Source organism: Pogona vitticeps, chromosome 2 (assembly GCF_051106095.1).
Source record: "Pogona vitticeps strain Pit_001003342236 chromosome 2, PviZW2.1, whole genome shotgun sequence".
Lineage (NCBI taxonomy): Eukaryota > Metazoa > Chordata > Lepidosauria > Squamata > Agamidae > Pogona > Pogona vitticeps.
In genome coordinates, this window is record NC_135784.1 from 236,190,351 (window position 1) to 236,206,350 (window position 16,000).

Consider the following 16,000-nt stretch of genomic DNA (forward strand, 5'->3'; position numbering starts at 1 on the left):
CATTTGGCAGTGACGTAGAGTTTGCCCCCAGGAGGCAATGAGGTATTTGTCATTGAGGTAGAGTTTGGCCCCATCAGGCACTGAGCCACATGGTAGCGAAGTAGACTTTGGCCCCATCGGGCACTGAGGCAATTGGAAGCAAAGTAGACTTTTTGGCCCCATCGGGCACTGAGGCAATTGGAAGCAAAGTAGACTTTTTGGCCCCATCGGGCACTGAGGCAATTGGAAGCAAAGTAGACTTTAGCCCCCATCGGGCACTGAGGCAATTGAAAGCAAAGTAGACTTTGGCTCCATCGGGCACTGAGGCAACTGGCAGCGAAGCAGACTTTTTGGCCCCATCAGGCACTGAGGCACATGGCAGCAAACTAGGCTATGTCCCCATCGGGCACTGAGGTATTTGGCCCACACAGTCGCACACAACATTCCCACCCACCCACTGTGAACACAAGCCTCCAAAAAAGAAGTAGCCTAAGCTAACTGAAATCTGCTAAAGAAATCCCTCCCCAAATTCCCAGTGAACTTCTGCTAATGAAATAAATGAAATAAAATCAACAACAACAAAGTGTCTGCTTTGCTGCCACAGAAGTGAAAAAAGCACAGCTACAGCTAGCAAACAAGTAGCACACAAGCACCAGCCAGCAGCAACTGTTCTCACTCTGGCGAGAATCAGAACAGAAGTGGGGAATGGCTGTAGGGGAAAAGCTTATAAAGCCTCTGTAAAAGTTACACCCAGTGGTGGAATTCAGCTGGTTCACACTGGTTCTACAGAACCAATACCTAATGTACTATCTGTTCTGCAGAACCATTTGCTGGCCTGCTGAATCCCACCACTGGGCGCACCTGCTGGTGGGCGGGGGCGCGCCTGGGGAGAGGAACCGGGCATGAGCCAGGGAGGTGAGGGAGAGCATCCCCAAACATGATTTGGAGGAGAGACGCTGGGAAGGCAACCAAATCGATACAAATCCTCTCCGGCCCGCAAGGGCTTGGAGGAGGGCAGCCGCTCCCATCCCTTGTGATGTTCTGCGGCTGCAGCGGCCGCCTGTCCTGCCCACACCAGTCCACACTTTCCCCTTGCTGGCTCTTTTCCTTTCTTACTCTGTCGTCTTCCTTCCTTCCATCCTTCCATCCTTCCTTCCTTCCTTCCTTCCTTCCTTCCTTCCTTCCTTCCTTCCTTCCTTCCTTCCTTCCTTCCTTCCTTCCTTCCTTCCTTCCTTCCTTCCTTCCTTCCTTCCTTCCTTCCTTCCTTCCTTCCTTCCTTTCTGTAGCTTGTGTTCTCCCTGTCAAGTCTTTGCCTCTTCATTCTTCCCATCCTTTCTTTCCCTTGCTCTTTTGCGCCTGCTTTTCCTCTTCTTTCCACCTGCCTGCTTGCAACTGCTATTCCTCTGAAGGGAAGGGAAGCAAGAAAGACACAATTCAGTCAAAAAGATGGGGAGGTGCAGGCAGGCAGAAAGACAACAGGAGTGCCCCATTTGCCGAGGGGGAAAAATCTCACTTGTCTTGCTCTTGTGATCACTCACAGTTTTTCTTACCATGTTGTGATGTTCCCTTGATTGACATGGGTAATATCCAAATACGTGCTTAACCCAGGCATAACTCAGTGGGGTAAGGGCAAAAAGTGATCCAGCCAAGCCTTCATGTTGGCTGGACGGTGTCCCCTTAATTGGCTGCTTGATCAGGAAATGCGCTGAGTGAAGATGGCCCGAAGGGACCGGAAGGGACTCGCCTTTTGGTCCTGGAATCAAAGTGTGCTGCTTATATATCATCCCATGGCCTTTCAGGGATTCCTAGTGTGAGGTAGTGGACAGAGTGATGGACTAGAACTCTGGAGAACTGGGTTCAAATCCTGAAAAGGCCATGGACATTCACTGGAGGGACTGGGACAGGTAAAAAAAAAAACCCCACTCCTCAAATACCTCACTTACCTTGAAAACCTTATTAGGGTAACTAAAAGACTATTCCGACTTGGCGGTTTACAACTTAGTTATGCAGGCTACATATTGCCCCCTCAGCCAACTGGGCACTCCATAGTTTTTCTGCCTGCACCTCCCCACCTTTCGGATAGAACTGTATAGTAGTTGCTTCACTTCAAGGTAGGGTCCAGCCAGCCCTGATTTTGCTGCATGGGCTCTGGACCCCTGATGGCACCATGGCAAAAACTGGCGATGAAAACGGGTATACATCAGCAAGGATTGATATTAATGAGTATTGAGATTTTGTGGGAAATGTTTTAAAAAACTACCAGAACTATTCAATTTCTGAAAGTGTTCAAAGAGCTAAAAATAGTGTCAGAACAATTGCTGTAAATTCAGCAGAAGCAGAAAGGGGTTTTTCAAAGATGAACATTTTATGTTCTGAGACAAGAAGTCGCCTGTTTCCAATATATCAAACATAATGTTTATCAGTCTAATCGGCCTACCGCTAAAGGAATGGAATCCTACTCCTATAGTGCAAAGATGGTTAAGGGTAAATCACACAGCTGATGATGCTCGGATAAAAGCAAAGAAAATTGCAAGTGAGGACGCCAATCAAACAGCAATATGGAAATATCTTCAATAACTCTTTGTCAGGTATTTAATATTATAAATATTCCTTTAAACATAATCTAGTTTTCTGTACTTCTTTTCCTGTTCTTATTGCAGTATTTAATGCATGAATTTTTAGACTACCTTTCGGTATATCTTTTGGTATAGTTAAAAAGGTCATTAGGACATAGAACCTGTTGTTAATTTATTTGAATCCCACCACTGGTTACACCCCACAGCCCTTTCAGCTGCCTAACATGTCAATCCAGGATCTCCTGATGGACCAGAGCTTCTGATTGGCACCAACAAACTCAGAGATGGCATAGAGAGGCACCCAAAAGGGTAAAGAATATAGACAATTATTGACGAATTGACAAATAAAACCAGGAAAATATTCATCAAGTTGTATTAATCAGAAATTAAAATTTGACAAATATGGATCAATGAATATATGGCTAATCAGTTATATTCGCTGAAACTAGTCATTCATTCTTATATTTGTCCCCATCTCTATTCTGCTCGGATTGAACGGTGATAGATTCTGAAAATAAGAGTAGTGTTTCCACCCATAATCTTACCAAAGAATGTATAGTATGTAGCTTGTTGTTGTTTAGTCGTTAAGTCGTGTCCGACTCTTTGTGACCCCCATGGACCAGAGCACGCCAGGCCCTCCAGTCTTCCACTGCCTCCCAGAGTTGGGTCAAATTCATGTTGGTAGCTTCGGTGACACTGTCCAAAGATCGCATCCTCTGTCGCCCTCTTCTCCTCTTGCCTTCACACTTTCCCAACATAAGGGTCTTTTCCAGGGAGTTTTCTCTTCTCATGAGATGTCCAAAGTATTGGAGCCTCAGCTTCAGAATCTATCCTTCCAGTGAGCACTCAGAGTTGATTTCCTTTAGAATGGATACGTTTGTTCTCTTTGCAGTCCAGGGGACTCTCAAGAGCCTCCTCCATCACCACAATTCAAAAGTGGCAATTCTTGGGCAGTCAGTGGCAATTCTTGGGCAGTCAGTCTTCTTTATGCTCCAGTCTTCTTTATCAGTTCCATACATCGCTACTGGAAAAACCATAGCTTTGACTATGCGGAGCTTTGTCAGCAAGGTGATGTCTCTGCTTTTTAAGATGCTGTCTAGGTTTGTCATTGCTTTCCTCCCAAGAAGCAGGTGTCTTTTAATTATGTGTCTGCTGTCACCATCTGCAGTGATCATGGAGCCCAAGAAAGTAAAATCTGTAACTACCTCCGTATCTTCCCCTTCTATTTGCCAGGAGATGATGGGACCAGTGGCCATGATCTTGGGGGGGGGGGTTTGCGCTCCCCTCTTTCACCGTCATTAAGAGGTTCTTTAATTCCTCTTCACTTTCTGCCAGCAGTGTGGTATTGTCTGCATATCTGAGGTTGTGTTGTTGGAAAAGATTGTTTGTGACTACCAGTCTGTTCTCTTGACAATATTAACCTTTGCCCTGCTTCGTTCTGAACTCCAAGGTCAAACTTACCTGTTGTTCCTTTTATCTCTTGACTCCCTACTTTAGCATTCCAATCTCCTATAAGGAATAGAACATCTTTCTTTGGTGTCAGTTCTAGAAGGTGTTGTAAGTCTTCATAGAACTGGTCAATTTTAGCCTCTTCAGCATCGGTGGTTGGTGCATAAACTTGGATTACTGTGATGTTGAAAGGTCTGCCTTGGATTCGTTTTGAAAAATCATTCTATCATTTTTGAGATTGCATCCCAGGACAGCTTTTCCCACTCTTTTGTTGACTACGAGGGCCACTCCATTCCTTCTAAGGGCTTCTTGCTCACAATAGTAGATATGATAATTGTCTGAATTGAATTCACCCATTCCCTTCCATTTTAGTTCACTGATGCCCAGGATGTCAATGTTTATTCTTGCCATCTCCTGTTTGACCATATCCAACTTAACAAGGTTTATAGATCTTACATTCCAAGTTCCTATGCAGTATTTTTCTGTTCAGCATCAGACTTTCCTTTCACTTCCAGGCATGTCTGCAGCTGAGCATCCTTTTGGCTTTGGCCCAACCACTTCATTAGCACTGGAGCTACTTCTACTTGTCCTCCGCTCTTCCTCAGTAGCATGTTGGACACCTTCTAACCTGAGGGGCTCATCTTCCAGTGTCATATCTTTTAGCCTTTTTTTTTTTCTGTTCATGGGGTCTTCTTGGCAGTGGCTTGCCAGTTCCTGCTCCAGGTGGATCACGTTTAGTCAGAACTCTCCACTATGACCAGTCCATCTTGTGTGTCCCTGCACGGCATAGCCCATAGCTTCTCTGAATTACTCAAGCCCCTTTGCCACAAGAAGTCAGAATCCATGAAGGAGGGCAGGAATCCATGAAGGAGTTTGGTGAATGCATTAACTGTTTCATTGGAGGGACAGTAGTGGTCTTCTTATTGCCTTCCTGATGTCAAAGCAATATTGCATGGAGGTCTCTCAGGCTACCTGCTGGAGGTTGACTCAACCTTCCTTCCTTCCTTCCAAGGTTGGTAAATTGAGCACCTAGCCCACTAGGGATGGGCAATGCGTAGCCTGCATAATTAAACTAAATACCACCCAGAGAGAGTGCTTTAAGCACTATGGGGTGGTATAGAAGTGGCACAGTTTGCTTTTTAATATAAATCATTCTGCTCCCAACCCACTCATCACAGAACAGAAGTTGGTAGCAGAAAGGTGTTGGGGTTAATTTTGGGGTGATTTTTTAAAAAAATCAAACCCTCCATTTGTTAAATGTAAACCAAATAAAGGCATTTCAGTTGAAATGATTAATGCACATTATTACTGAGGTAAGAGACAGATATTTGGCCACCTCTGGAAGTAGAAGTAGACAGATTGGAAGTTGAGAGGTGCTGATCCTTCTCCTATAGAAAACTGAGTAATGGCAAAGAACCACTCTTTAATTTTGAATCATGTTTTGGCAAAAGGATCCGACACTCAAAGCAGCAGTGAATGTTCCTATGGAAAGCCTTGGAATGTGGTGGTATGACATGCACCAAGCGGGGAGGAATCAGCAAAAATCAGGCAGAGCCTGCTTGCTTAAGTTTCCTGTGCCTAATTTTCTTTGCTTTTCCAGTACCACAGCAGCCCACTCCCCACAGACCACACCACATCCCAAGCCCTTATGGCTCATCCCTTTAGGACTTTCTGGGGAGGCTGTTCAGCAGCTGCACTGAGAAGAGAAAGGCAGGAAAGCCTGCCTGTGAGTAAAACTTTGACTCAAATATTTCTTTTGAGAAGGGGAACTAACCCCCACTTCAACCATTCTGGGCCTCTGTGCTTGTGACAACAAGTTGAAAAATTAGGATAGTTGCTCATGGAAAAAAAAAACCTTATTATTTCCTTCTTCATAGTTACACAAAAATGTCCCTTATTTAACTTATACCAGTTCTGATTCATCTGCACTGAGCACGGAATTAACCACTGTGATTAGAAGGCTGGAAACTACACATTTTAAAAAATCATTTCAATTCCAGTCTGAATTGGCTTTGATTTCTAGACATTCAAGAAATAGAAACACAGAACTTTTGGAATAGAACTGAATGGGAAATATACACATTTACCCCTACAGTTAAGTGTGATTTTATGGAAATGTTAAAACGTGCAGCCTTGTTTTCACAGTGTCTGTCTCGCTTTTTTTCTTTTCTTTTCTTTTCTTTGGGGGGGGGGGGGAAATGAGGATCTGTATAACCAATTATTCCAGAGATTTTCCTTTAGGGGATATGTGTGAGGAAGCATGGATGTTTTTGAAATGAAAACACTTATGTAGAAATGGATCATTTTCATTCAGAATCAGAGTATTCCAAAGTACACCAGCTATTGGACCATGAAGTGTGTCTATACATCCATAAAATATTCACAGGAAATAGATGACATTAACCCAAAATAACTACACCGTCCTGCCATAAATTTCACTCCCAGAGTCCAGATCAAAGCCAACTGGCACATATTCATTATGGAACAATTCAACCTGTTTACTCCACAGAGTCAATACAAACTAAAAGACACTTCATAAATTGAACACAATCATTCACTGCTCAATAGCTACATACATGTGTTGGCATATCATCAGTGCAATTATGAAAACCAATTTTAAAATGGTCCAGGCACAGTGTGCAACTCATTTAAAAAGCTAGAAGAAGCAGTTTGCAATCAGTAATCCCTGCATGGCATTGAACACATACAGTGTACTCTGTTAGATTTGCTGCAGTCTTTTACACTAATTTACGCCCAGCTGGGAATACACTTAGGTTTGATTTTCAGTACTTTATACTTCCTTTGCCCAGTTTTTAGGGACTACAGAAAACAAAAGAAAACAAAGAACAGGTACAGTGTAGGGAGCTTCGTATCCCCAAAATAGAGATGCTGTTCTTGATTTCCTTTAGATATTATACAGCTATGCAGATCTGCATTAAATGAATGGATGTACTCTTCAGGTTCCTTCATTTTCAAGTTTTTCTTAAATGGAAGCTATTTTTACAGTAGTGCTGATGCTGGCATTGATGCTATTGAAGATTTATTCTTTTTGTGTGATGATTTGAATCTAGAAAAGCTGGACTGTGTTCATAATCAGGGCTTTCCCTCCTACTGCTCCTCTTGCAGTATGTTATAGCACTCAAAAAAGCCATTGCTGGGTGATACGCTACATGTTGCAGAAAACGCATATTTCCTGTAACATAAATCTCCTACAATGGAATTTTCTTGGAGATATATGTGTAAGCAATTATACTTACAAATTAAGCTTCTGTTTACCTTCCAATGCCAATCAGAAGGCAAATCCCTTAGATGCATTATCTATCTATCTATCTATCTATCTATCTATCTATCTATCTATCTATCTATCTATCTATCTATCTATCTATCTATCTATCTATCTATCTATCTATCTATCTATCTATCTATCTATCTATCTATCTATCTATCATCTATCTATCTATCTATCTATCTATCTATATCTATATCTATATATGATATCTGGTAATATATGTGAGAATAGTTTTTTCTAGATTTTTCTCTTTTAATATATTCTCTGTAATATTTTCAGATTGTGGATAAGTGAATCAGTGCATACTGATCCTGTGGATAAGGGGGCCCTACTGTATTGTATCAAACAGAACTTTTAAACATCATTTGAGGAAGCACCATAGGTAGCAAGTAACTTACTTTTAGATTATTTTTATGTTTTAAATGGCCATGACGGTGGCTTATTACAGTTTCTTCAATGAAATGAAAATGAGCCTTGCAAGTGGTGGCGGAATGGCATAAGTGAGAAGGAAAGAGGATTACCTTTGTAATGCTAGGTCTCTTTAATTTGCTTTAAAAAAATGCCCTACCACTTTTTTTGGAGGAGGTGTTGTAGGGAAACAGGAAGTAAGGAAAAGTAGCAGTAAGAAGAGAAAGAGAGCAAGGAAACCCAAATGCACATGCACTTTCTCTTTTGTCTCTCTTTCCTCATCCCAGGCTGGATTATATGCTGCTTTAGGCCCCCAGACTTCAACTCACCCTTTCATACTCTCTCCTGTAAATGTCACTGTTCTTCTTCTTCCATCTCTGCAACTACTTTCAAAATTTCACATGGGCTGGTCTGGCAGGGCCGAGGAGACCTGGACTGTGACAGAGTGAAGAAGCAACAGGAGCTGCAGAGACAAATAGCTGCAAGTGAAAAATCATGAGCAAAAGTAAGCAAGTGGGTGAGAGAGTTTAGGATCTGCAACATAGGCAGGCACTGCACTGGCGTGCGACTGTATAGGAGGCAGGTGACATGGCTCAAAGTGATCTTGCAGGCAGCTAGTGCAACCTCTTATATCCATCTTTGGTTTCTCATCAGGGAGTCTGAGGTGGAGGTAGTTGCTAGGGTTGAATGTTAGAAGTCACTGTTTGAGTCAGAAATGTAGAGTCAGAAAAGCTTATAAAAGTTATTCTGTATCAATCTCTAGAGTCTATAAGTCTCAGACAGTGTTTTAGCAGTATCTAAGGAATTCAGAAGCAAGGCCCTCCCACATTACTTGCTGAAATATTTCCTCTTCATAGGCATAGTACCTCTGAACATGGGAGCTTCATTTAGGAGGACCTCCTGTAATTTTTCCAGCCAGCTGTGCACCCACTGAAACAGAGATGCAATTTTTCCTTTTTCATTCCCATTCTCTTGAATGTGCCTCATGAGTGGAGTTCTGTGGCAAGGTATATTATTATGAGAGTTCACTAAACTGATAGGAAATGCTGTCAGCAGAATTGCAGCCAACCCCACACGTCACTACAAGTTCCATCCTATCTCCAATCAGATGGAGGGGTGTGGGTGAGTTTAAGGCATTTGAGAGAAAGCATCAATGCTTTTGTGACTTGCTTTTCACAATATTTTCAACCTGCAATAAACAAAATGGGCCACCTGAGGGAACCAGTGAGCATTTCACGTATTTCTCAGTGACAGTGACAGTAGTACACATTTGAAATGAGCAACAGCTGATGGGAATAACAATCTGTATGGGGCTGCAGCGGGAAGGGCGAATCTAAAAAATGGAAGAGACCCGCAAGGAGAGATGCTTTTCCTTTCCTTGGCATTAGGGGGTGCTTTAATAGGCTGGAACCAGGAAAGTGGGACTGAGAGGGGAAATGGGTCAAAACTGGTCAAAGAACAGTTTTGAGCCCTCTGATGCTTATTCCTCCATTGAGCAGAGCATTAATATGTCAAAAAAACTTATTTCCAGGTTTGGACTCAGCAAATTTTGCCAACATCTCTGTTAATCATATTCTCTTGCTCATGGAGAATGCCAGGTTCCACCCCTCCACCTCATCTCAGGATAGTTAAAATTTCTGACCTCAGAAAGTACTCGGACCCCAGAGGTTTGAAACAACGAGGAATTACAAACTGAGGAATATTTACATGACAGTGCATTGGAAAGACCAATTCATATATGCATTCATGTAAATTCTAGAGATAACAATCTGGAAAAAAAGACATGTTATATGGAGTTCTACACTATACTTTTTTATATAGTGCAAAATAATTATATTGCCTTTCATGTGGCTTATATACACATCTGTGGTATTTCACCTATAAAACAGAAATATTACTTGCGTTATTACTTCATAGGGTTTCCGCGTTCTTTACTTTTATCAGTATCTCACCTTGTAATATAGTCAAAAAGCTTTCATTATGTCTCTGGTAGCAGCGTCACATAAAGGTGGCAGAAGTAGCAATTCAGTGCAAATGTGGCCATTTATCAAGAGTCACACACAAAGTACTGTTCAGAAGCCATTAAAAAAACCCTGTACATCTGCCAGTGAAATAAGCAGCTAGGCAATGAACAGCAAGTTAAATTACAACAAGAAGCTTAGAAGATATGCCAATGGAAGGTCATCAAGATCACATTGTTTCCACATTCGCTTTCTTATCATCAAAAAAGTCACTGGAGATTCAGAACACAGAGAACAAACATAAAAGCTGGCTAGATTTTGATATATCTCTTGTTCTTCCCCACCCCACCCCATTAACAGTACTAAAAGAGGCTTCTTGCTAAAATTGTATGTACCTTTCTTCTGTCAGTACATACAGATGAAACAAATACTATAGCTATGTACAAATGGCTCTTTAAAATTCAACACATTTCTGGGCAGGGAAATCAAAGCAACATTTTCACCCATTTTCTCCAAAGAAATTGTTGAGATTCTCCCAACATTTTTGGGACTCACCAATTATACCACAATTTTGCTGTTTTCCTTCTTGGGTTTTTTTTTGGGGGGGGGGGTTATTTGCAGTGATGTAGTAACAAAGCCATCTTTGTTGGGGGCCTGGCCACCATTTTGCTTCTTGCATGCTGCCCTCTGTTTTGTGTCATTTAGGGCACTGGTAATGCTAGTAGCGGGTAAAGAGGGACATTGATCATATAGTCAGAAAGACAACAGCGCCTAATTAACTATTAGCAATTTGCCACTATGAGTTATGCCATTTCACTTATGCAGGGGTAAATTAGCATTTTGATGCTGACAATTGTATTTTCACTGCAGAAGATGTTTTTAACACATTAGAGATGTGCATAGTGAAAATACGTATATGCCTTTCATTTGGGGTTATTTCAAGGGTTCCACATCCATTTTTCTTTGTTCCTATATTTGTGTTCCAGCCTTTTTGTTTGATATGGAAATGAAAAGCCTATTTCAGGTCATTTGTTTTGAGTTTCCCTATTTGTGTTTTTTGAAACTGTAAAACTCATAGAGAATCCTTTAAACCTGCTTCAAAAAGCAGAGTCAAGGCAAAAGAGAATCAATTTATTCCAAAAGCAGGCAACAGTACATTAAAGAAAAATCATCATCAGACTAATTTAAAAAATACTACAAAAAGTAACACGCTCTAAAATTAGAAAAGAGAACATAACACTACTAGTTTAGTGCTACCCACGCAGCATACCAAAGGTCCCCCCCCCCGCCCCGGGCAGTAAGAAGAATGCAAAAAAGCAGCCAGAAAGCTTGGTAGCAGTGGGCAGACCAGGTATGCAGAAGCAACAATAATCCAAGAAAGGAAAGCCCCTTCCTCCATATGGAGCAGGGGAACCAAACCCTAAGGAGGCATCCTTGCATAGGCAGTCTGCATGGCAACCACAATAATAATTCAAAGACATGGGGGGTGGGAGAGAGAGTATCTCCTAAGAAATGAAGAAAAAGAAAGAAAGGATTCAAGATGGAAGTAGGCAGGCAGGCGGAAGCACGGCCCAAAATTCACAGTAATCTCATCTACAAGGAATGAATAAAGCAAAAACAGCATTTCTCCCTGACTTCTTCCCTGGCATCTTTACATTCAAAATTTGCACTCTCCCCCAGATGTTCTGATTGGATGCTGACAGCTCTTCTGCTGATGCTATTGGATGAAAGGTTTCCTAGGCAATTTCACAGAGAAAGAATGTAAAAAAAAATCTCATTAAAATGAAACATGAAAGAAACATGAAACTTTCAGGTACTCTTTCATAAACAGGAGTCATTCATACTTAAGATTCATGAAAGTATATGAATTACATGAAAGAATACCTCTTGTGTGCTTTGGGTCTTTTGTTAAAGTGCAAAAGGGTTATCCCTATAAAACACCTCATTCCCTGTAAACTCTGTAGCAGATGAGGAGGGCAGCCACATATCCTTCTCCAGTAAAAGGTGAAGCTAGTGCAGAGTGATATTTTTTCAGCTTACTGTAACATCGCAAGGTGACAGAAGGTGCTGCATTTCTCTTCTCCCCCCCTCCCCCGGCTGTTACACATTAACACTGCAGTTTTCGTTGCTGCCCACCTGTCCTCAGCTTTTAAAAAAAACTATGGAAGGAGTTACAACATAGCAGTGGTTCCCAGCCTTTGGTAACCCAGGTATTCTTGGACAGAAGTTCCCAGAAGTCTTCACCAGCAGCTGTATTGCCCAGGGTTTCTGGGAGTTCCTGTCCAAAAGCACCTGGGTTACTCAAGGTTGGGAGCCACTGCTCTACAGCATCTTTCTCTCACATTTTATTGACGTTTGGGAACCTGGGAAGATTACCAGTTCCCATAAGAATGATTCTATAGCAACACCTCGTAAGTAAGAAAAACACAACCATCCTAAACCTCATTGTTAAAAATTTTGTCTAAGATTTCCTTCCTTAGAAATTCTCTTCAAAAGGAAAATTGAACAAGAATGGTCAGAAAATCTCGTGGGGGAGGTCTTTGTTATAGCACTAGTACATATTATCCAAGTATATAGCCACACATATATATCCTATGTTTTCACTACTAAATGAATAGGACAGAACAAATACATGGAGGTATTGATTTCATACAGTCTTGAAAAGGCAGACTTTTGGCTTCTATGTGTATATAAATAATAAAACCCAAGCAGTTTTTTTTTTCTTTTGAAAATCATTTTTGCATAATAGTGGTGCTACTGATTGGTGTACTTACTGCTTAGGACTGCAAGAATGTCAGAACGAACTCCCTGCCAAGAAATACCTTCTGTTCCTATTTGTAGCAAACATGTTAAGATTTTTATGTATTTGTTTATTCATTTTAAAACCTCTGTGTTAGCACTTTGGTATTTACCAGTGTTTTTCCTTATTGACAGGTGGAATGGATAGAACAGCAAGTTGTAAAAATAAGGAGAAAGAGAGATTATAAACCTGGTGGCATACAGTCCATGTATTTTAATGATCCCAAATGGCAAAGTATGTGGTACATGGTAAGTTCATATAAGTAAGTTGTCTGTTGAAATCCTTCATAATAAGCAAAATAGTTTGCAATAATTGTCTTGTTTGTTTTATCAGAAGTAGTACCTATTCTGTAATTTGAAGATATGACTTGATATCAGTATTAGACCTTTGATTATAATACCCTTAAATTATATTTATTGTGGCAGAATGTTTTCTTTTAAGGACAAATATAGTACTCTGAGTTGCTATATTTGTCCTTAATTTGTCTTGAATGGAAATAGAGAACTCAGGGTAGTAATGTGATACTTCGGTAGATTTCTATCCAACATTAGTATAGCCTCCTTCTGCATTCTCATGTTGTTGTTTTTGCTTCCATCTGATGGTGACCTTATGAATGAGAGATGTCCAGTATGTTCTGTCCTCAGTAGCACTGCTCAGCTCTATAAACTCAAGACTGTGGTTCCTTTAGGAAGTCAGTCTATCTTGTATTTCTTCTTCATCTTCTCTTGCCGCCTTCAACCTTTCCCAACATTATTCTCTTTTCTAATGAATCCTGCCTTCTCATGATGTACCCAAAGTATGGCAACCTCAGTTTCATCCTTTTCCCCCCCATCTCCAGATATAGTTCAGGGTTGTTTGTTCTAGGCCCACTTGATCATCTTTCAGGCAGTCAGGGGTATCTGCAAAGCTCTCCTCCAGCATTATGTATCAAATGAATCATTTTTTTCCCCCTGTGAACTTTCTTTTCTTAAGATAAGGGTTCTTACAGTACCTTACATTATAGCTGCTTTACACTACTTTAAGCTGCTGTTTCAGATGCTGTTAACTTGTAAAACACTTTGTTATATTTTATACAGGAAAATTAATTATAGATCATTTAAGGAAATATAGAATTTATTTAATTGTGATTATTTCGCAGGATCAGTATAAGAATGAATGACTTAATGACAGGAAAGTATTCTTTATAGTGAGCAATGAACTTTATTATTTATTATGAGCTAAATCCAGGTATGAATTGCAACTAGAGTGGACCTACTAAATTAATGCAACATTAGTTAAGTTAATACTTTAAAAAATCTTATTGATTCAGTGCATCTATTTTAGTTGAAGCTAACAATTGGATTTAAGTCACTGATTTTTTTTGTGAGAAAACATAAAATCATTTACTTAAAACCAGATAATTCAGAATATTTGACATTTTTTTTCATGCTCACACTCTTCGTAATTTGAAGAGTTAATCTGCATTTTATGTAAGATATTATCAGATTATAGAATACACTTCTTAAATTATAGAATACTGTATTATTAAATTATAGAATATATTTCCTATTAAATTATAAAATATTTCAATGGATTATAAATGTAGGAGTGAATAGATCTAGTAATTGGTATTATAAATGGGCACAGACCACCAGTTAGGGGGTTTGTGCCTGTTCATTTATTGACCGAACAGGTTTTCAACACTTCAGAGCCCTACCTCTCAGACGCAGCAGCCTGGCTTTCCTGCCCTATGTCTTCCGGGTGCTGCCTCCGAGTGGGTGCCCAACCAGCATTTTGTGCCCATCTCTAATGGGTATAGTTGTGAGATTGAGGTGTTTTGGCTGAGTCACAGCTTGTTTTCTAATTAGAGTAAAAACTTTGCTTACAAGATAGAACTTTGGTATACATATACTGTATCAACTTCCTTTCTTTGACTTCATAATTTATATAATATAGCTTGCCTCATGACTGATACATGTGAACATACACTTTCTTAATTTAGCAGTTTCACTACACCTACCACAGTGAGACTTAAACAAGATCACAGTACACATAGATTTTTGCATAGCAATTGATCATTTGTGATGTGTATTTTACATATATCACAAACACCAGACTTCACTGACTGAAAACATAAGTGTCTGGATCTTCTTTTATATAATGCTAAACATGAAGTGAAGTTTTGATCAGTGGAAGACTTAGTTTATTTCACATGATTGTCCAGTCAACCACCCCACTATGAACAATTAACAAACATCTTAGAAAATAAATTTGGGGAAGTTGTGGCAGTCCATGGAAAAGGAACCCGTTGGAAAGATAAGTTAGCAGAATCCTGTGCAATCATTTAAGTATTTACTTATGAATGACAATGCTGGTTCCTTGTTAGTCCACTGGAGTTTCCAAGCTGTTGATGATGGGAAAGGAGGAAGATCCACATAATCTGCAGCTCTTACTGTCTCATTGTTGGGAGCAGAAGCACCACCTAGAATTAATGAATTATGCTGAACATTTACTAAGATAATACCTCACCATGCTAAGAGAAAGACAAGCATATATTTAAGGGGAACCTCAAATGTTTCAAGTATGCTTGTGTCATACTCTAGTTATAATTTTAATTCATTTCAGAAAATTAGACAAATTATTATGTTCAGGTAGAGATATAGTCTAATTCATAATCAGAGTTGAAATCCTAATTGCCACTCTATACACTGTGAAATGTAAAGTAAAATATGAAGTCTGAAGAGTGAATACATTTTTGCAAAATTAAGCATATGGATACCATCTTTTAAATGGAATTCTCTACTGCATGGGAAAACTGTCGATTTCATTGTGGGTAGTATAATAATAATAATAATTTATGTCAAGTCAGTTCTGACTTGTGGTGACCCTTTGAAAATTTACTAGGTAGAAAGTCATCAGAAGTGGTTTACTATTCCCTTCTTTGGGGGCGTCCTGGAGTTGTGCACGTTGCCTGAGGCCACACGGGCTGACTCTTCTGGGATGCATAGTGGGGAATTGAACTCACGACCTCTGACTCCACAGACAGTTACCTAACTCACTGAGCTACCCAGCCAAGGTTTAATATACCTTTTTTTAAAATAGTACATTGGTTAATTTCACTCAATTTTATGGGGGGGGGAACAGAAATAACCCTTTCATAACATATAAAACTACAGTTTTAGACTCACTTTTAAAACTTTCTGTTATGACATTTGCCATTAGTTCTCCCTTCCAACATACACTGATTTCTAGGTCTGAAATAGGAACATTTGTGGCCCTGATGTTGTGGGGAGGGGAGTGGGAGTGGGATATTGAAAAGGAAAACACACCATAATGTTATTGGAGTGAAAATGTCCATATTAGCTAGAGCTGATTTTTTTTCCCCTCTCAGTATGGGATAATGGGTTTGGGCAGAAAAAACAACTGCTAGCTGACTGAGAGTACCATGCCCAGTGTACCATATGGGGGGAAACCACGGTGTATGATTCCCCTGCCATCTGGAAATGTAGTGGGTCCAACAGTCTTCAGGTTTAATAAATTGCAGAAAGCATTTTCTTGT

The 16,000-nt window shown here is 40.2% G+C and overlaps 1 protein-coding gene across 2 annotated transcripts in view; it reads left to right on the forward strand.

The window, feature by feature from the left end:
• PCSK5 (proprotein convertase subtilisin/kexin type 5) overlaps positions 1-16,000 on the forward strand; it is a 357,644-nt gene that overhangs the window by 64,571 nt on the left and 277,073 nt on the right. For both annotated transcript variants that reach the window (XM_020787785.3, XM_020787784.3), the window contains exon 3: positions 12,597-12,710. In XM_020787785.3, the coding sequence (XP_020643444.3) occupies positions 12,597-12,710 (114 nt within the window). The remainder of the gene's footprint in view (positions 1-12,596; positions 12,711-16,000) is intronic.